The sequence below is a fragment of the Eretmochelys imbricata genome, chromosome 5, assembly GCF_965152235.1.
Source record: "Eretmochelys imbricata isolate rEreImb1 chromosome 5, rEreImb1.hap1, whole genome shotgun sequence".
NCBI classification, from domain to species: domain Eukaryota; kingdom Metazoa; phylum Chordata; order Testudines; family Cheloniidae; genus Eretmochelys; species Eretmochelys imbricata.
The window spans coordinates 104,913,376-104,936,064 of NC_135576.1; the positions used below are offsets into that span (position 1 = coordinate 104,913,376).

General features: G+C 40.5%; 1 protein-coding gene across 1 annotated transcript in view; it reads right to left on the reverse strand.

The window, feature by feature from the left end:
- PTPRD (protein tyrosine phosphatase receptor type D) overlaps positions 1-22,689 on the reverse strand; it is a 409,661-nt gene that overhangs the window by 39,148 nt on the left and 347,824 nt on the right. Inside the window, exons 23-24 of the mRNA XM_077816430.1 lie at positions 7,863-7,982; positions 7,237-7,391 (exon numbers count right to left, since the gene is read on the reverse strand). Coding sequence (XP_077672556.1) covers positions 7,237-7,391; positions 7,863-7,982 — 275 coding nt within the window. The remainder of the gene's footprint in view (positions 1-7,236; positions 7,392-7,862; positions 7,983-22,689) is intronic.

Here is a 22,689-nt window from a genome sequence, read left to right on the forward strand (position 1 = left end):
CTATTATTATTTGTCCACTTTCAAATTTTAACGAATGCTTCTAGTAATAATTACTGGAACATGTACAGTGTAGAGGACAGCTAAAATTACATTTATAAAATGCTCATTTCCTATGTAGAGATTTGGGAATTAATTTTTAAAATTTTTGGTGAAACTTGATAAATATCAAATTAGAATATCATTTGTTAGTGTTCTTCGTATCATTGGGGATTGCTTTATCCTACAATAGCCACATCCTACCTACATTTTTATAGCCACACTCATTGTCAAGGTATCACAACTGGGTGCTTCATAGCAGCTAGCACACTCCTCATACTGTGTAAGCAACAGATAATTATCACTCCTGTACTTTCAGATTTTTCAAGTGTGGGTGCCTAAAGTTAGGCACTACATCAGGTGCCTAATTTTATAAGGTGCTGAGCACCCACTGCTCTTGTTGACTCCAGTGGAGTGGGGGTAGGCTTAGAACCTTTGAAGTCAAGCCACTTATTTAGCAGCCTAATTATGGATCTAAATGCCAAGTTTGAAAATTTTGGATTAAATGCCCGGAATCCTTTATTAAAATCATTCTAAGGATCAATAAGTACTTAAAACCATAGGCATTTCCACGTGTATCGATTCACACTTTGCTTTTTGTCTATATAATTCCAGTGGCTCTGAGCATACAACACACTGGCAATTGCATGAGGACTCTTATAATCAGCACAACAACAAAAAATCTTGGACACCATCAGTTTGAGAGCCTTTGAAGTACAGGACACTCAAATATCACATCTCTGAAACTGAGTTTGTAGGGAATGTGAAGTTGGCCTTTCTATTCCTGTTCTTGGAATATTCGAGTTTCTGTTCCTGCCATCCAGGTTACTATTAAATGGTTTTCATTATGCAAATGAACTGAAAAGCTAGGTGTTGGTCTTTCAAATTCTTGTAATGAGCCCTGAAACCAGTGTCCATATCTGATCTTTCAATACTCGTCCTCAAGGGAAACCTGCACAACACTTTCCAAAAGTGAGCCTGGGAACTTAAATTCATAACACTGCTAGACACTAAAAATCACGCACTCAACAGGGACACTTGGTTTCATGGCTCATTACAACAATTTGTAACACACACCTGCATGCTGACCCTTAGTCGTCCACTTCAAACCCCTTTTGCTTAACAGTCTAACCCCTATTGCCTGCTCCATTTCAAGTGCCCCCCGACAAGATGCATCACCCCTTATGCTTAACAGTTTGTCCCAGCTTGTATTGAGCTCAGACATTCTGAGTTCCTTCCCCAGACTGAAGAAGAGCTCTGTTAGCTTGAAAGCTTGTACCTTCCACCAACAGAAGCTGGTCCAAAAAAGATATTATCTCACCTACCTTGTCTCCTCCAGCACATTGTATGGTCAGAGTCACTGAGATTGTCAAGACAAGTATGAAACAAAAATTAGAAAAGGGATCTTATTATTATAATTTATACTAGCAGGAAAGAAAGATATGTTACTATTATTAAATATCACGAAGTCTCAAACGTTTTTTCTTTGGATCCAACTGCAAGGAACATTGCCAGGCATCTCTCTATCTAATGTACTTCTTTAAAATGAAGAAGTAACTTTGGCATCCACTGCACTGGACTTTTCCCTGAGATAGGGAAAGGCCTCAGGATTATGGCAGCCTGTGGAGGAAGAGGGGTTCTAATCAGGCATATAGTGACCTGAAGCTAGTTGCAGGTGGGGTGTAAATAGCCCAGAGCTAGCACAGTCCAACATATAGCTGTTTTCCATATAATTGCAGGCAGAAAGATTCAATATTAAATGCAGTGGGAAAAGAAAATGGGGGTAAGTATAGGAACTGTGGAATAATTCACACTGGTGGTGTTAGAGATCTTTATTATACTCTTTTCCTCTTCAGTGCTATCAGCCACCCACAGAAGGAGAATAAGGATTCTGAGTTGTTTTCAAGGTAGAGGGAGGGAAAGGATGAGGAAGCTTTTAATGTTTTCGATCTCCTTTGAGAGATTTTTGAATACGTACTGGAGGGATTTTTTCCACACCGTGAAAAAGGATAGACCTTCATCTGCAACCTATTCACTGCCAGGATTAGACACTGAAGATTGTGTGGTGTGCGGCAGTGGGGGTTGGGAAGCTAGAGTCCAGCAGGAAGTAGACAGGCATTGGTGTAATGTGAAATGTTCCTCTAGAAACAGTGCACTTGTATCTACAAATTTGAAATACTTTAGCTTGGACAAAAGTTAGGTAGATAGCCTATTTAAAAAAAAAGGCAGGGTCATATTATATGTTAAAGTTAACTTGTCTTTAATGTGCTAATTAGGGGTTTCAGTACATAAGGGCAGGGTGCTACTCAAATCAATAACTGACATTCCTCCAAACTATTTAAGTTTTTCTGTTTGCCATAACAGAATGAAAAGCGTGTACTGAAACTTCACTAAGCTAAATGTCTCTGAAAGATATGCCGTATTGTGCTGATATTAAAAAAATATTGAAATGTCTGGGATTGCAACTTACATGTTAAGCTTTTATGTAGTGTTACTGAAGCAAGTACTAAAGTTTCTGTGATGTTCTGAAAACAAAGTGGTATCGAGTTTCCAGATGCCCTCCAGGACAATTTTATTGTGATCTGATTAGCACCTGTTTGCTTGCACTAATCTAGCTTCAAACATAAACATGTGCTTTCCCCACTATCATTAGAACACACATTATAGTCTATCTCACTGGTTCCCAAACATGGTCCGCCGCTTGTGCAGTGAAAGCCCTGGGCGGGCCGGGCCAGTTTGTTTACCTGCCGGGTCTGCAGGTTTGGCCAATTGTGGCTCCCAGTGGCTGCGGTTCGCTGCTCCAGGCCAATGGGAACTGCTGGAAGCGGAGGCCAGTATATTCCTCGGCCCGTGCTGCTTCCAGCATCCCCCATTGGCCTGGAGCAGTGAACCGCGGCCACTAGGAGCCGCAATCGGCCGAACCTGCGGACGCAGCAGGTAAACAAACCGGCTGGCCCACCAGGGGCTTTCCCTGCACAAGTGGTGGAACAAGTTTGGGAACCACTGGTCTACCTAATGCAGAATCCTCAGGTTTAAATCTGCATTTAAAACAAAAATGCTTTTTAAAAAAGTCACCTCTGCAAATTAAGACACATCAGTGTGGAAGCAGAAGTTGTGCTGTGATAGTGCTGAACTACTCTATAACAAAGAAATGAAAGGATAAATGTTTAAAATTTAATACTTTGTAGATAAAGCAGCATCTATCTAGCTTAGGTATTTCTAAGGTGACTATTACCATGGAATATAAGCATCACACTACTTATGCCTATTGAGCCAATCAAGATTTGGACACATATCATGAATTAGACTTCTTGGATTTCTTTCATCCTAAAATATCAGTCTCTTTTGAATTAGCTTATTTTTCCTCTTCTAAGTTTCACTTTTTAAAAAGTGCTGCTTATATTGCTGTCTTTGCCAAGGTATTACACAAGTAGGGATCACAGAATTTGGTACTATATGCAGAAATTATTCCTAAATTTGTTTAACCTTTTGCTCCTTTAGGGCTTGTCTACACACAAAATATGCATCACTTTAACTAGCTTGATGTAGTTAAAGCTGTACAACCCCCCAGTATGGATGAAGATATATCAGTATGGGTTATTCCTGTATAAGAGGCACATTTATACAAGTATAAGCTTTTGTGTAGATGAAGCCCTAATCTTGTCTTTGGAACTATTTCAGAAGCTTTATGTCACTATTTATTCCCTTCAGAATTGAGTGTACTTTGACAGGACCGCCTCTTAATATCCTATTACCTAAAGAATACATACCTACTTTCTCTTACTCTTTCTCAGTAACTAAGATCCTTGACTGCTGTACTGTATGTTTTACATTTCTGCAACACATTTTTTTTAAAAAAATGATCTGATCAAAACTCAGTATTTCACATGCAGCCAAACTGTCAATTGCCAGAGCTAGAATAATTTTCAGTAACACACACATTTTTCTCCTTCCTGGATCTTATTAGTACATGACTAGAGAGAGAGGATTGTGTATTCTCTTTGTATTTTTTTTGTTTTTGATTTTGTATTGATCTCATTATACAATATTCTCTATGTATTAGATATGTACAAACCATTTATCTGACCATAACTTATCTAGTCCAGTCATTCAGAATGTTGCCTCCTATTTTGTATCAGCATCTAAATTAATCACGTAGGACTAAGAACTCCTTCCTGGTCACTGATCCATAAAAAGAATCCATCCTAACGTTTTCAAAGTGGTACTCCAGTTGTCACTTCCCTTCACTTCAAACTGTTTCCACTAATAAACACACTCTATCTTGGACATGTAAGTAAATTCTTTATGCTTTCAACTAGTTCATCCCAGGGGGTTGGTGGCACTGCAGTATACTAAGCCAGCCCTTCAGCTACAGTGACTTTGGTTCAAAACTGTCTCAGCTCCCACATTTAAATCAATCTTTAGATCTTTATCTAACCTAGAGGATGTCTGTCTACAATCAATCTTCAGAGATTGCCATATCTGTTTTTAAGAGACATAGTGGACTGGAATAGCAGGAGGATTGTAGGTCAAGATTAAGGTGGATTGGTAGAAATGTGTGGAAAAGCATGCATTAAGCCCCTTCACTTACAATACCTATATGTTCCCAATTCTTAGTCTGTTGTATTTATAGAGTCAAATCCTCAGATCCTTTCTAGGTTGTTAATCATTCCTTGTACAGGCAAACTCCTATTGATTTCAGTGAGAGTTTACCGGAGTAAAAACTGAGGAAGGAGTTCAGCATTCAGCCCATGAACATCACCACAACCGTCAACAAAAAACCACATCAAATTTATCTAGACTTTCAATGAAAATGTAGCTCACTCCTGTGCTATACGTGCTTAGTGGCCTAGCTGATTTGTCTTTTCGGCTGTACTGTGTTGAAAGCTTTTTTGGCACTGAGGGAAATTGCATCCACAGCTTCTCCCTGTTAATTGTTTCATTAGCTTCTACCAAATGTATAAATAAAAAGCTTATAAAATTGTATTAATATTTTTATAATCTGTCATCATTACTGTTTATTAAGCCCTGGCAAAGACATTAATCTTACAATCTAAATGTCCCATTGTGTACCTCATACTCAAAGTGGGCAACAATGACACATAATAAGATTTTTATTCACTTAAATGGGACTACTTGCATAAGTGCTGCTCACCATTAGCAAGGGTTGCACAATCTGGCTCTGCATTAGACGGACAATAACTTTCAGATACATCAAGGAACCTTGTGATGGTCTAGTCTCAAAGCAATACAGATTTTAAAAAAAACAACCCAACAAACCAACCAAACCACTACCACCACCACCACCAAAAACACTTCTTGCTTTGGTGGAGTAAACTTTGCAATTTTTGACAGGAAAATGGTGTTTTTATAGGGAAGTGAATGAGCTTTCCACACAAACAGAGGATTTAGTATGGAAGTGTGCTAAGATGGGAAAAAGAAACAAAAAAGGCCCTTTAAAACAATGCTAATGAGGAAAGCAGGAATTGAGAAGTAGACAGGAGAATAGGTAGTGCAGCTCTGAAAGGGAGGATGAAAAGCTTGAAACTGAAGTGGAAGGTGAGGAAGCTAGTGGAGAATTTCAGGGAAACTGATTACCACTCAGGAAAGAGATCATGGAGTCATCGTGGATAGTTCTCTGAAAACATCTGCTCAATGTGCAGCGGCAGTCAAGAAAGCTAACAGAATGTTAGGAACCATTAAGAAATGGATTGATAATAAGACCGAAAATATCATAATGCCATTGTATAAATCCCTGGTACACCCACACTTGAATACTGCATACAGTTATGGTCACCACATCACTAAAAAGATATATTAGAATTGGAAAAGTTACAGAGAAGGGCAACAAAAGTGATTAGGGGTCTGGAACAGCTTCTGTATGAGGAGAGGTCTTTTTGTTTGTTTTTTAAAAGACTGGGACTGTTCAGCTTAAAAAAGAGATGACGGGGGGGGGGGGGAGATGACAGAGGTCTATAAAATCATGAATAGTATGGAGAAAGTGAATAAGGACGTGTTATTAACCACTTCATATAACCAGAGGTCACCCAATGAAATTAATAGGCAGTAGGTTTAAAACCAACATAAGGAAGTATTGTTTAACACAACACACAATCAACCTGTGTAACTTGTTGCCAGTTAATGTTGCGAAGGCCAGAAGTATAACTGGATTCAAAAAAGAATTAGACAAGTTCATGGAGGGTAGGTCCATCAATGGCTATTAGCCAAGATGGTCAGGACCACTGACTCCATGCTCTGGGTGTCCCTAAACCTCTGACTGCCAGAAGTTGTGATTTGATGACTCGGGTTGGATCATTTGATAATTGCCCTCAGGGACACTGTGATCATCTAGTCTGACCTCCGGCATAACACAGACCATAGGACTTCCCTTAATTAATTCCTGTTTGATCTAAAGCACCCCTTTTAGAAAAGCATCCAGATTTGATTTAAAAATTACCAGTGACAATGAATCCAGTACAACCCCTGGTAATGCATTCCTCATGCTCTCTCTGAGCTTCCATCCAATCTCCGTTTTAAAGTGAAGGACTAAACTTGAGTCTGGAATTCAGGCTTTTCTTAGTCTTTATAGCAGTTCCCTTTTATCTTCTCTAGATTTCATGCTATTTGTTTTAATGTGCAATATTAGAAACCACAACAATTTTATTACTCAAAAAAATACCAGAACATAGTTTCTCTAAAATACAGTCTTAAACCAAGAGCAAACACAACACTGCTTCTTTTTCTCCAGTGACTTCCGAATATGCCTGTGTGTTAACTATCCCATCTACCCTCTCTGCTTATAGACTTCTACTAACAAATAGTATATTCCATTCGCACAGACTCCATGTATTCTAAAATGAGATCCCATTGCACAAACCAAAAATCTTTCTCTGAATCCATCAAATTTGGCAATTTTGCACTTGAATTCCTAATTTGCCTTATTTACCTACCCATAAGTATGTTGCCAAATATCCAACATTTCATTTTACAATCACAGAATGTCACTGAGATGCAAAAAAACCCACTATATCATTGAGACCAAGCCCTTTCATAGCATGGGCAGGATGCAATCCCAATACAGAAGAAACGCCCAGAGGCACAAAGGACATTATTCATATACTTTAAAACACAGGGCATTAATCATAAAAAACAATTTCAGTGTGATATTTCAAGATGCTTTGAAGTAAAGTCTGTGCCTACCTGCAATGCACCACCATAGGTCCAGCATCAGGAGGGTTACAAGTTTTGACTCGTCGTAGGAAAGCTAGGAATGGTGTAGGATGTTCTGGAACTCCGTGGTCAGGCCAGGCAGTGAACTGGAATTGCCGCACTTCTCTTTTCTCACTTGAACCATTCTATCAAATCAAACCTTTTAATGAAACAACTGCTATCTAATGCTACGGCAGCACTATGGAATGAAGTGATGGCATAACTGCGCATAATGATGAAAGCCAGCTAAACCTCATGTGGGAACACAGAGAAAGCAAACTCTGGCTATCGGAGAAAAATACAACTACTCTAAATTGCTGGTTTTGTGGCTCAAGTGACATGAGGGTTTTAGTTATACGTTACAGCACACAGCAACAACTGCCTGTGCTTCAGCTAATTCTTCATTCAATTAAACTGTTGTTCACAGCGAGAGCTCCATATTTACCGATAAACCACCAGCCTGGGTGAAAAATGCATTGTGATAACAGAAGAATTGTTTTATTCTTCACTGTTGCAAATAGGATCAAAATTTAAGTAAATCCTTAAGAGATCTGATTTCTCTAAAGCAGCCTTTCCTTTAAATGATGGGGGCAGGGAGGGCACCACAGAAAACGTACCTTGTAAAGTGCAAATGTTCGAACACAGTATGTTGCCAATTCAACAGTGTCTAGCAGGGTCACTTGGATCAGCCCATAGGTCTCTGTCCCTCTGCTTGGCCAATACTGATCACACTTCACCTATAGTAAATATGTAACATATTTCATTTTACATATTAATATATTTATTTACAGTATTATGGGCCAGAGCCTCAGATAATGTAAATCAGCATAGCTCTATTAAAGTCAATGGAGCTATGCTGTTTAACAACAGGTGAGTATCTGGTGCAAAACATGTACTTTAATGCGCACAGGGATAGTTTTTCTGGTTGCGGCTCTTAGTACTGTTTTTACTATGGCTACCTTGATTTATGGTATAAATCAGTGTAACTCATTAAAGTCAACAGAGCTATACCAATTTACACCAGCTTAGGATCTGGCCCCAGTCTTCAGATACCCTTTTGGGGCGGGGGGCAATACAATATTGCTACGAACTTATGTTTTTAAATCTTTCCACCACACTGCATATATTCTGAATGTTTCACATTAGTTCCAACATATATAACTTGATGTTCTGATGCTAATTTAAACCATATTTCAGTATGTACAGAAATATATCACAATGAAACACTGGATTTCTATGGCTTTTAGTTCTTTTAGTTAGTGAATAAAATTAATAGAATGGCACCAATAACTATGAAGTGAGTTATAGGAAACTATAATTTCCTTCTCAGTTCATTGTTATGAAACATATCAGAAAATTACATCAACGGACATGTAAAATACATGGTTTGATAGAAAGAATTCATCCATCAAATTTTAAGACACAAGCCATTTCATCCGGAGAAATCTACAATTTCAAAACATTGCATGTTTAGTTTAACAAGCTGAAATAATTCTGTATAAAACAGATGCATAATACAAGTATATATTTCTTATCTTTCCTGAAAATGAATGATTTGTTTAGGTTAAAGATACCATCTATGATCCAAAAGGCTAGGGGAAAAAGAGTTGTTGATTTTTTAAGACAATCACAGTAATAGTATAAAAACAATATAAGGTTTCAATAATTGAAAATTCTTTTATTTGAAATTATTGATACATGATGCTGAGGCACACACTTATGAAATCAATTCTTACAAATTAGCCTGGCTAATACAGTAAAGAAATAAGCTATAGTTTGAACCCTGTTGGATCCAAATTGAATCCAAGTCAGATCCAATCCTAAAAGAACAATGAGAACAAATACTGTATTGTATTCCCGATAAGAACACAAACTGCTGCTCTGCGTGTGTGTGTGTTAATCCAAGTTGTTTTTGATTATGGAGAGAAGAGGAGAACACCCAAGAACACTCAGACGTTCTTCAGCTTTTTCTCCCCGCATACAGATTCAGCAGTCTTCCACATACCTTGTGAAGCCAGCACCGTTCCCGAGCACCAACATCCCATACAGTTTGAGATTTCAAAACATTTCATTCACTCTGAGGAAAAACAGGAAGGGGTCTACAAATCACTGCAGATCTATGTCACCACTATGGTTGGGATTGTGCCTCCCAGCCCCCCAGGTAGAGAGACCCACTCTAGCTTTGATTGAGTTAGCATGCTCAAAATAGCAGCATGGGCTTGCCACCTGAGTTACATGTCTGTTCACCTGACCTCCTGGTGGCTGGCCCAAGCCATTGCAATGTGCTGCAACATCCACACTGCTATTTTTAGTCCACTAGCTCGAGCAGAGTTAGCACGTCTTTCTATCTAGTCTGGGAATAGGGTGACCAGATAGCAAGTGTGAAAAATCGGGACAGAGGGTGGGGGGTAATAGGAGCTGATATAAGAAAAAGCCCCAAATATTGGGACTGTCCCTACAGAATCAGGACATCTGGTCACCCTATCTGGGAAGCGCATATATATATATATATATATATATATAAGCAACTCCCAGTTGCACCAGTTCACAAACCACCATTTGAGAAGCTGTCATCTGGTTGAAGAACAGAAAAAAAAACCCTTTAACAATTGAACCTGCTGGAAAAGATTCACTGGGGGCTGGGGTGGAATGTTTGACAGAAAGTGATGTCCTAAATCATACTTGGATGTCTAAAACAAAAGGAACAAGTTACTAATGGGAATTTGATTTTTCTACACTCTTAAAATAGGGTGATCAGATAGCAAGTGTGAAAAATCGGGACAGAGGCTGGAGGGCAATAGGCACCTAGATAAGAAAAAGCCCTAAATATCAGGATTGTCCCTATAAAGTTGGGACATCTGGTCACCCTATCTTAAAATGAACTTCATAGACTATAATATTTTATTAATAAGAATTAGGAAATTACCACCTTCTGCAGTTTTCTGAAACTTTGGGAGAATTAATATTGGTGGTTTCTCCAGAATGTCTGTGATTTATTTGTAAGATGTCTACAGTAGGTGGAAGCCACACAGGTCTTGTGTAGACTAGATGAAAGACACTTTTTTCAATTGTGTTAGCTCAATCCAGCTATCAACTCACTGAAGATCTCATTTATCATGAATGTAAACAAGATTAACAGGTTATCTCAAGTGCTTATATACAAATGCACAAAGCCTTGGAAACAAGCAGGGAGAACTGGAGGTCCTGGTGATGTCAAGGAACTATGACGTGATTGGAATAACAGAGACTTGGTGGGATAACTCACATGACTGGAGTACTGTCATGGATGGTTATAAACTGTTCAGGAAGGACAGGCAGGGCAGAAAAGGTGGGGGAGTAGCACTGTATATAAGGGAGCAGTATGACTGCTCAGAGCTCCGGTACGAAACTGTAGAAAAACCTGAGTGTCTCTGGATTAAGTTTAGAAGTGTGTGCAACAAGAGTGATGTAGTGGTGGGAGTCTGCTATAGACCACCGGACCAGGGGGATGAGGTAGATGAGGCTTTCTTCCGGCAGCTCACGGAAGCTACTAGATCGCATGCCCTGATTCTCATGGGTGACTTTAATTTTCCTGATATCTGCTGGGAGAGCAATACAGTGGTGCATAGACAATCCAGGAAGTTTTTGGAAAGCGTAGGGGACAATTTCCTGGTGCAAGTGCGAGAAGAGCCAACTAGGGGGGGGCGCTTTTCTTGACCTGCTGCTCACAAACCGGGTAGAATTAGTGGGGGAAGCAAAAGTGGATGGGAATCTGGGAGGCAGTGACCATGAGTTGGTTGAGTTCAGGATCCTGACGCAGGGAAGAAAGGTAAGCAGCAGGATACGGACTTCAGGACTTCTCCCTGGACTTCAGGAAAGCAGACTTCGACTCCCTCAGGGAACGGATGGCCAGGATCCCCTGGGGGACTAACTTGAAGGGGAAAGGAGTGCAGGAGAGCTGGCTGTATTTCAAGGAATCCCTGTTGAGGTTACAGGGACAAACCATCCCAATGAGTCGAAAGAATAGTAAATATGGCAGGCGACCAGCTTGGCTTAATGGTGAAATCCTAGCGGATCTTAAACATAAAAAAGAAGCTTACAAGAAGTGGAAGGTTGGACATATGACCAGGCAAGAGTATAAAAATATTGCTCGGGCATGTAGGAATCATAACAGGAGGGCCAAATCGCACCTGGAGCTGCAGCTAGCAAGAGATGTCAAGAGTAACAAAAAGGGTTTCTTCAGGTATGTTGGCAACAAGAAGAAAGCCAAGGAAAGTGTGGGCCCCTTACTGAATGAGGGAGGCAACCTAGTGACAGAGGATGTGGAAAAAGCTAACGTACTCAATGCTTTTTTTGCCTCTGTTTTCACTAACAAGGTCAGCTCCCAGACTGCTGCGCTGGGCATCACAAAATGGGGAAGAGATGGCCAGCCCTCTGTGGAGATAGAGGTGGTTAGGGACTATTTAGAAAAGCTGGACGTGCACAAGTCCATGGGGCCGGATGAGTTGCATCCGAGAGTGCTGAAGGAACTGGCGGCTGTGATTGCAGAGCCATTGGCCATTATCTTTGAAAACTCGTGGCGAACCGGGGAAGTCCCGGATGACTGGAAAAAGGCTAATGTACTGCCAATCTTTAAAAAAGGGAAGAAGGAGGATCCTGGGAACTACAGGCCAGTCAGCCTCACCTCAGTCCCTGGAAAAATCATGGAGCAGGTCCTCAAAGAATCAATCCTGAAGCATTTGCATGAGAGGAAAGTGATCAGGAACAGTCAGCATGGATTCACCAAGGGAAGGTCATGCCTGACTAATCTAATCGCCTTTTATCATGAGATTACTGGTTCTGTGGATGAAGGGAAAGCAGTGGATGTATTGTTTCTTGACTTTAGCAAAGCTTTTGACACGGTCTCCCACAGTATTCTTGTCAGCAAGTTAAGGAAGTATGGGCTGGATGAATGCACTATAAGGTGGGTAGAAAGCTGGCTAGATTGTCGGGCTCAACGGGTAGTGATCAATGGCTCCATGTCTAGTTGGCAGCCGGTCTCAAGTGGAGTGCCCCAAGGGTCGGTCCTGGGGCCGGTTTTGTTCAATATCTTCATAAATGATCTGGAGGATGGTGTGGATTGCACTCTCAGCAAATTTGCGGATGATACTAAACTGGGAGGAGTGGTAGATACGCTGGAGGGGAGGGATAGGATACAGAAGGACCTAGACAAATTGGAGGATTGGGCCAAAAGAAATCTGATGAGGTTCAATAAGGATAAGTGCAGGGTCCTGCACTTAGGATGGAAGAATCCAATGCACCACTACAGACTAGGGACCGAATGGCTAGGCAGCAGTTCTGCGGAAAAGGACCTAGGGGTGACAGTGGACGAGAAGCTGGATATGAGTCAGCAGTGTGCCCTTGTTGCCAAGAAGGCCAATGGCATTTTGGGATGTATAAGTAGGGGCATAGCGAGCAGATCGAGGGATGTGATCGTTCCCCTCTATTCGACATTGGTGAGGCCTCATCTGGAGTACTGTGTCCAGTTTTGGGCCCCACACTACAAGAAGGATGTGGATAAATTGGAGAGAGTCCAGTGAAGGGCAACAAAAATGATTAGGGGTCTGGAACACATGACTTATGAGGAGAGGCTGAGGGAGCTGGGATTGTTTTGCCTGCAGAAGAGAAGAATGAGGGGGGATTTGATAGCTGCTTTCAACGACCTGAAAGGGGGTTCCAAAGAGGATGGCTCTAGACTGTTCTCAATGGTAGCAGATGACAGAACGAGGAGTAATGGTCTCAAGTTGCAGTGGGGGAGGTTTAGATTGGATATTAGGAAAAACTTTTTCACTAAGAGGGTGGTGAAACACTGGAATGTGTTACCTAGGGAGGTGGTAGAATCTCCTTCCTTAGAGGTTTTTAAGGTCAGGCTTGACAAAAGCTGGCTGGGATGATTTAACTGGGAATTGGTCCTGCTTCGAGCAGGGGGTTGGGCTAGATGACCTTCTGGGGTCCCTTCCAACCTTGATATTCTATGATTCTATGATTCTATGATTAACACTTTTAGCTCAATTTTAGCAGGTCCAGTTATAGCTTAGGGACCTGCCTCATTCACGGAAGATGCCATATTAAATGCTTTTACACATTCAAAAGACTTATTAGTTAAAGCTCTCGTTTTGGTCCTTAGCAACCAGAACACAGATGCATTACTATAATTACGTTTTGAGTTGATAAGAAAAGAAACAAATTTTAAAAACTTCAATTTAAAACTATAAATAAACCTAATGCAACTTTTAGTATAATGCATATGAAAACTGAATGTATGTGTATGTGAGAGAGAACGTATGTGTTTGTCTATCCATCCATCCATCCATCCACCTGCTTAGCCCTACAAGCACCTCCCACTTTCAAATTATATTTCAGTAGAAGCTGTACCAGTTTCCAGTAAGCAGGCCTAAGGAACGCTAGCTTTCATACTGAAAATACTTGATAATAACATCTCCCAAACGGATCTGGAGAGAGAAAGAATGCATCATGTTCAATATAGTTAATTCAAGGAGGGGAATTTTCTATAGCTTTTTGAAGACTCATAAAGCTTTTCTTATGTTGTCTCATCCTTCCAGGGATGTAGCATGCCATTTACCTTCCCATAAGGAAAAGATATGTTGCGGCCTAAACAAATTGAAAATGTTCCTTTAAGGCCTTTATTCTCCAAAACATACTTATTTCCTTAACGTTCACTAATAAATTCCATGTCAGACATTAGGAGGGTCACTGGAAGTGCAGTGAGCTAATGGTAAGAATGCACTCAGATTTCAGAAGCCTGTAGAAAACCACTCTCTTCAAATTAATCTTGATGAAAATAAATTAGTTTTTCTTTCTTTTGGGTGTGTGCATTTTAACCCCTCCGCCCTGCATACACACACCCTTTGGTGCTGTCCTGAAATATTTCCTATGAGAGCTGCTGTTCCTGGGTCATGCTGCTAGAAGCTGATGCTACTTGTTCAGGAATATTTGCAACTTCTGGTTCAGTGCATCGTGTTATTTGAAAATGGAAGCCGCTGACTACAAATATTGATGTTTAGCGGAAACAGAATGGATTTAAGTTTAGAATTTGGAAGATCATATGAACTGTAAGTTGATGGTATTACAGCAAGTACTCAGGCTTTTATTCCCTTTCCTTCTCCACTTGTCCCAACATAAGGCGTTTTCTCTTTCAAAGATGTGCCGTCCCCTGCCCGCCAGCCTCTCATACTCTGTGATCATAGATATTAAATTCTCAGGACACCTAGCAATTTTCAGTCCGATTTATCTTTGTGAGAGGTTAAAACAAGATTTTTTTGGCTGGATTTCAATGGCAAAAGAATATTAAATAGTATATCTTAACTGTCAAGTGACTATTGTGCCGGTAGAGTCACTATCATTAAAAGTTTAGGCCAAGATTTTCTGAAGTGAATAGTGCTTTTAGTGCCCAACTCAAGACAATTAAAAGGGGCCTGATTTTCAGAGAGCAGGTGCCCATCACTTTCTGAAAATCAGACCCCTTTAAGCTGACTGAAGTTGGACACCAAAAATCGCCAGTCACTTTTGAAAACTGTGGCCATTATCTATTATGTAATGCTTCTGTTTGAGCCTAATTTGACTGCAGGTCCCTTACAGGAAGGGACTGTGTACAGTGCCAAGCAAACTGACGGCCTTTCATACATGAAATAAATAATGATGATGATGATGTTGATGATGATGATGAAGTGGGCCTCTTGCACTTCCTCTCCAGATGCACACATAGCAACAATTTATTTACATGGTCAGTCCATCGAAAACGTAACACCCTCCAAAAGATTCAACAATACTCCCCACCCACTTCCCCTTATTTTACTCACCCCTCCCAACCTGGTGACATGTTATCATGCTAACAAACCAACTGCTACTGAGGTAAGGGATGACATTAGCTGACATTGGTTCAAAAGATGAAAGCATTTATCATGTAGTCTTAGTGCTATTTTTATACAAGACACATTAAGATCATGATAGGCACGTTCTTATAACTTCAATACTCTCTCTCTCTTTCTCTCAGGCTCTTTCATACAAAGCAGCCAAATCCTTGTTCTTCATGGTACTATGAGCACTCACTGAAAAGAAAGCTGTAGGAAAATTGAATGTAGATTTTTTTTCCCCAATCGGAATGAAAAGCCTGAGACTGTTTCAGAACTGAGACGTTTAAATATCACCAAAGAATATTCATGGATATTCACACTTCAACAAGCCACAGATACCAGGGAAGATACTTGCTTGCCTCAACAGAGCTGAAAGAGGCAAGTTTCCATATGAGCAGGCACACACAAAAATTCCTGACATTCACGGGTAGAGACAATTTTCCAGTACAAAGTTCTACCACTCAGCCTGAAAAACTCCTTGAGGGTATTCCTAACATGTAAGTCAGCTGTTGCAGGCCACCTGAGACTATAGGGATAAAATGAAGTTCAGGAATGAGACAACAAACTAACAATAGGCAAATCCAGGCAGACTACACCCCTTGCTGCAAGAACAGCATATACATTTTGAATCTGGAAGAATAACAGTTTATACAAAAATGGCTTTCTTTCAGTTTTCCTATATACACACAAGGGTGCTCACTTCTACACAGAATTTGGGATAGTTCTTCTTAAAAAAGGAGACTTTTCTATAATGATGCTAAATAATTAATAAAATAATAATAATTTGTCTTGAGATTTTAATTTATTTATTCAGAATAGAAAAACAAATTATCATGAAATGATATCTGAACAGTATCAGGTCAGACTTTACCATTGATTCCCCATGTCAAAACTGAAAGATGACAGATTCAACCACATAACTTTCCATTAAAAATAGAGTTCAAGATGTTATAAAATTACTTGTGGTTATAGGTTCATCGGTTTTTGGGGCACCTAGTTTGAGACAATTTAAAAAGCGCCAACATTCAAAAAGAGCAGAGCAGTACCTTTATGGTAGTGAAGGGGTGTAAAACTAAAAATGCTAAATTCAGATAAGTACCCAGAAGTTTATAAGCTTGCTTGAAGCTTATCCATATTGCTTACATCTTTTGAGTTTGTAAAACTGGGCTGAAAATATGGAAACAGTAGACTCTCCTGCAACATAGTTCAGTTTCATTTAAGGTCCTGTCTATACTAGCCTTTAAGAAGAGGTTAAAACAGCATTTAAACACAATTCAAATAACCTTGCAGCAAAAACAGCTTGTAACACACCAAACAATTAGCAAGTTAACTCCCTATTTTTTAAAAAAGTATCTAAGATAAGATCAGTGATACTATTGTCACAGGGTGCAGCCCTCATCGCCCTACTGGCGCCTTCTCCTGGTCATGCTGGGGATTAGCTTGAGGCCGACGCCACACTCACAGTCTGCACACTGTGTCTCTGTCTCTGCTCCCACCTACGGCTCCTCTCCCAACTCCCAGAAGTGCAGCACCTCAGCCCTCTGGCTGGGTCATCATCTGTTTTCCCCTTCTGCGGGGGGTGGGGGGAGCATATCTGTCCAACAGTCCAGCCATTTCCCCAATGGTGAGAGCAGGGGACCTTGGCCTGCCCACTAGTCTGGGCCCAAACACAGGGACCCTGTAAATAGCAGCCTCCTGCTGCTCCTCTGTAACCTCCATCAATGCTGCTATATTTCCCTTCCCCATGGCCCGAGCACCTTCTTTGTCCTTACCTCAGGCCACTCAGCTCTTCAGTCCTAGCAGCCAGCAAGGAGCTCCCTCTCACTTCCCTGGTCCCTGCCAGCAGCTGCTCTGTCCAAGGTCCTTAGTTCTCTCAGCCCTCCAGGGATGCAGTCCTTAGTACCTTGGCTCCCAGCAGCAACTGACTCTACCCTGCCCTGTGGCTCTTCTTATAGGGGCCTGCCTGGACTCGGATTAGCTGCTCCACCGAGCCTCTCTCCTATTGGCTGCTTCCCCATACAGCCTCCCTTGGCCTCTATAAACACTTTACATGATAGGGTGGGGCAGATGCCCGATCATACAAATTCTTAATACAGGAAGATACTTAATTGATAATTCAAAACAAAATCTGTAAATTACTTCTAATGTGATTCTTAAAACTAAATGCATCACAGATTGGTATACACGAGAGCAAACTAAGGTTGGACTCACCATCATATTTTTAACACAATTCTCCCTTCCACCTGCCTCAACCATCTACCCAGGCATTTACAATGTTAAATTTAAAACACTCTTTAAATCTCTTTTAAACACTTAATGCGGTCAGTGAAGACAGGGTCTTAGGGATCCAATGTGAAAAAAGAATAAAAAATTATTTTCCCAATCGTCTTGCTTACAATGATCGTTTTAAAAGCTGAGATTGACAGTCATTTTGTCTGATACTTTGTAAGGGCCAGATCATGATGCACTTACACACAGTGAGTACTACCTTATTTCATAAATACTACCATTGACTTCAGCGGGACTATTCTGGGTGAGTATGGGTAGCACACTGACACCTAAGGGGGAAAAAAGTAATTTTGCACCATTCTGATTGCCACTTTGCTATAGTCATAGAAGATTACAGGTCATGGGAATACCATTATAACCTGACCAGCTTGCCTTGTCATTAAAATACCTCATAAAGCTCACTCTGCTCCTATATCATAGAGATTCTGCTCAACACATAGGTCTGATTTTGTAAGCTTACTGTTTAGAGCCCAGAATGTAGTGTATTGATCAGTCCAATAAGGTAATAAAAGTGGGTTTGCTATACTCCACCCTTAGAACAGATCCCATTTTGTTATACCATTTCTTGGTTTCAGCCAAAGCCAGAAGTGACAGGCCAGAATGGTACAAAAATGAAAAACAGCATAAGGACAAATGTTATATATTTATGAACCTCAAAACTTCAAAGAATAGTCACTTTGGGTTTGGTTTGAGTTTTGGGTATAAATTTGAGGGTCACCCATTCCTACCCTAATGGATATAACCAGTAAGCAAAGATCTTATAACCACACAGATATCTGTCCTATAGCTCAGATTGACTGCTTAGGAAACCCATATAAGAAAATATTCTTCTGTGATTGCATGGGTATTCAATGTCCAGATTTACAGAAAACCCATTACAAAAACAATCAAGATGATGTAATCATCATGTATTACATAAACAGACAAGATGGGACCAAATGAGAGATGATAATGCTCAGAAAGTATGGAACTTGTACATTCAGGAGACTCTCTGTCCTACAGCAGCGTATTTCCCAGAATAACCAACACAAATAGAAGACACTCTAAATTATCTACATATTTCTTTTCATGAATAGCACAGATTTCTGCCAACAGAAGGCGCTAGATGAGCAAAAATTCAAGCAACTAACCGGTTCAACCTTGATATTCCTATCAAGAGCTTGCTACACAGTAGTAACAAGGAACAGTGTTGTCATAGAACAGGAACTAATCGTATTAAAAACAAATAAGAAGTCTCTATTATTGCAGTGCTAAATGCTCAAAGTGAAAATTATTTATTTTACATGTAGGTCATCTTTTTCCAGGACAATGGGAGAATTATGTGAGGCCAGCTCTGATGTGACACATCCTTTGCATTTTCTTTGGGTCTAGGCTACATGATGGAGGAGACCACTTGCTAGACACATACTGGAAAGGGAAATCTACTAGTTCATCAGAGAATCAGGTCTACCCAAAACAACTAAGAAAAGCCTTAGAATAACTTCATCCAACTGCAAAAGCGGCAAAGAGTCCTGTGGCACCTTATAGACTAACAGACATATTGGAGCATAAGCTTTCGTGGGTGAATACCCACTTCGTCGGATGCATGTAGTGGAAATTTCCAGAGGCAGGTATAAATATGCAAGCAAGAATCAGGTTAGGGATAATGAGGTTAGTTCAATCAGGGAGGATGAGGCCCTCTTCTAGCAGTTGAGGTGTGAACTCCAAGGAAGGAGAAACTGCTTTTGTAGTTGGCTAGCCATTCACAGTCTTTGTTTAATCCTGAGCTGGTGGTGTCAAATTTGCAAATGAATGGAAGCTCAGCAGTTTCTCTTTGAAGTCTGGTCCTGACTTTTTGCTGCAGGATGGCTACCTTTAAATCTGCTATTGTGTGTCCAGGGAGGTTGAAGTGTTCTCCTACAGGTTTTTGTATATTGCCATTCCTAATATCTGATTTGTGTCCATTGGACTGTCCAGTTTGGCCGATGTACATAGCAGAGGGGCATTGCTGGCACAAGTCTGGCTCTGTTGATCTGTTTCCTTATAACATCCACAGCCTCAGAAACAACCCTGACATTATAATCAAAGAGGCTGATAAAGGAGGTGCTGTTTTCATCATGAACAGGTCTGACTAACAAAAGGAGGCTGCCAGACAACTCTCCTAGACACCACGGTGCAAATAAGTGATGGTCATGTTAACACCACCCTATACCGAAAACCCACAGACCACTATGCCTACCTTCATGCCACTAGCTTTCATCCCGGACACACCACTCGATCCATTGTCTACAGCCAAGCGCTGAGCTACAACCGCATTTGCTCCAACCCCTCAGACAGAGACCAACACCTACAAGATCTTCACCAAGCATTCTCAAAACTATGATACCCACAGGAGGAAATAAGGAAACAGACCAACAGAGCCAGATGTGTACCCAGAAGCCTCCTGCTGCAAGACAAGCCCAAGAAAGAAACCAACAGAACTCCACTGGCCATCACATACAGTCCTCAGCTAAAACCTCTCCAGCGCATCATCAGTGATCTACAACCCAACATGGACAACAGTCCCTCACTTTCACAGGCCTTGGGAAGCAGGCCAGTCCTCGCCCACAAACAACTCGCCAACCTGAAGCATATTTTCACCAGCAACTACACACCACAACATAGTAACTCTAACTCAGGAACCAATCAATGCAACAAACCTCGATGCCAACTCTGCCCACATATCTACACCAGCGACACCATCACAGGACCTAACCAGATCAGCCACACCATCACCGGTTCATTCACCTGCATGTCCACCAAAGTAATATATGCCACCATGTGCCAGCAATGCCTCTCTGCTATGTACATCGGCCAAACTGGACAGTCCAATGGACACAAATCAGATATTAGGAATGGCAATATACAAAAACCTGTAGGAGAACACTGCACTTCCCTGGATACACAATAGCAGATTTAAAGGTAGCCATCCTGCAGCAAAAAGACTTCAGGTCCAGACTTCAAAGAGAAACTGCTGAGCTTCCATTCATTTGCAAATTTGACACCACCAGCTCAGGATTAAACAAAGACTGTGAATGGCTAGCCAACTACAAAAGCAGTTTCTCCTTCCTTGGAGTTTACACCTCAACTGCTAGAAGAGGGCCTCATCCTCCCTGATTGAACTAACCCTCGTTATCCCTAACCTGATTCTTGCTTGCATATTTATACCTGCCTCTGGAAATTTCCGCTACATGCATCTGACGAAGTGGGTATTCACCCACGAAAGCTTATGCCCCAATACGTCTGTTAGTCTATAAGGTGCCACAGGACTCTTTGCCGCTTTTACAGATCCAGACTAACACGGCTACCCCTCTGATCCAACTGCGTACTCTATTTGTATGTTCATCAAGTCTAAATGTATGAGACATAGAAGAACTGAGATTTGCATAGTTTTTGTGTGGGTGACAGAACAATTGTGCAACATGGATTTCAGGCAAGTTCCCCTGTTTACATTTCCACTGTGCCTCTATCCATAACAGAGCATGAGAAAGGGAATTAATGTTTCAATATATGATTTGGTGAATGCAGTTTGAGTTCGTGCCACTTTAGGATGAGATTGTGACAAAGTCCTAAAGGAGTCAGGCACACAAATTACACAGACTTTCAGTCGGAGTTGAGCAGCTCACTGCCCATTGTGCCTTTGAAAATCTTCCCCCTTACTGGATTGCCATATGTCTGAATATTACAAATGTGACAGGATTAACTGGTCCCACAACAGAACATAACACTTCCAGTGTTATAAGAATAACCAGTTGCATTTTGTCATAGTAAACAAAAAGCAGTACAAAACCTATACATTTTGAATTTACTTTTTGTGAATCTGGTGTATGCATGGTCTAGCAACAGTTTTGCCAGCAATACAAAAAAATTTTTGGCTAGATTTAACTCCCATCCATTCTTATCCTTTTTTATATCTTAACGTTCTAATAGAATTTAAAAACAAAGTAATACTGATAGTTCCTCATTGATCCGAAAGTTATTGGTTTGCCATCCTACATCAAAAAGCAATAGCAAATCAAGTGCTTATCTCTTCCCATGTAAGAAGATAGTATTATTCAGCAAGAAAGAAGTGCCACTTGCAACATCCTTCCTTTCCTGACAGCATGAAAGCTGAGACCAATTTATAGCTAGTTTACCAGATAAAGACATGCATATTCTTCTAGCTTCCACAGTAAGTAACCATTATTTTTGTGGCTGGTCATCTGTTTACATTAAGTATTCATCACTTTTCAAAAATGAATACACCCAGCCTATACTGCATAGTGCAAAACAAATGTTTGTATGCTAACCAACTTTGGACTAAGTGAAAGATAGATGGAGTTCTTAGTGTTCAGGTTATACATGTTATTTGTAAAGAACAGTTAAATGAAAGTATTGATGACTCTTCTACTTTCATAGCCATATTAGTGAAGATGTGGATCCCTGTCACTTAGGCTGCATATGACTTCAGTACAACCTATCAAAACCTACCTAAGCTGAAAGATAATGAATCTAGTATTACAAATTAAAAACTATCTTTATCACAACCCTGTCAAAATGTATCCTAAGTATGTACCTGTCTGAAAGTCCTTCATGTCTTCCAGGCAGCAAAGAAAACAAAACTCTGCCTCAACCGTGAACTAACTAGTATATATGTACCACTGCTTTCTATTGGATGCAATCAGAACTGCTCAGCGTATCACAGGCACATTTCTGCCATCAGCAAATGGAAATTCACCTGATGTGGTGAGGCCTGTGATTCTGGAGAAGAAGGATATGGGGATTATACCCAGAGCTGCTTTGAAATTCTGAATGTAACAAGGCATGTAACAAGGTACACCATACATTTGCGTCAATGATATTCATACTAAACAGACTTTCGGAGCAACTATGTCGCATACTGAATTTGTTGCAAAGCCAAACATTCTTCAGTATTACTTTCTGTACTTCTAGAACCTCTATAAAACTTGCCTGATGTCATTCAATACTCCCCTCTCCCTATCAAAAAATAAAATCAAAATTCTAATTCCAAGTCTCAAGTAAATGGATGTTCTGGTCCCTTTTACTTCTCTAGTGTGTGGGCATATCCTGTGTATACATTGCAGCACCACTGTTTTTGTTTATATGTGTGATGGATTATAAACCTCTCAAAACATTGGGACTTCAAACAGTGTTCTCACTGGGTGACATATAGTCCTGAACTCTCAAAAAACACACACCACACTCACCAAACAAAAGCAGCCTTGCTGTTACAGTGAATGTATAT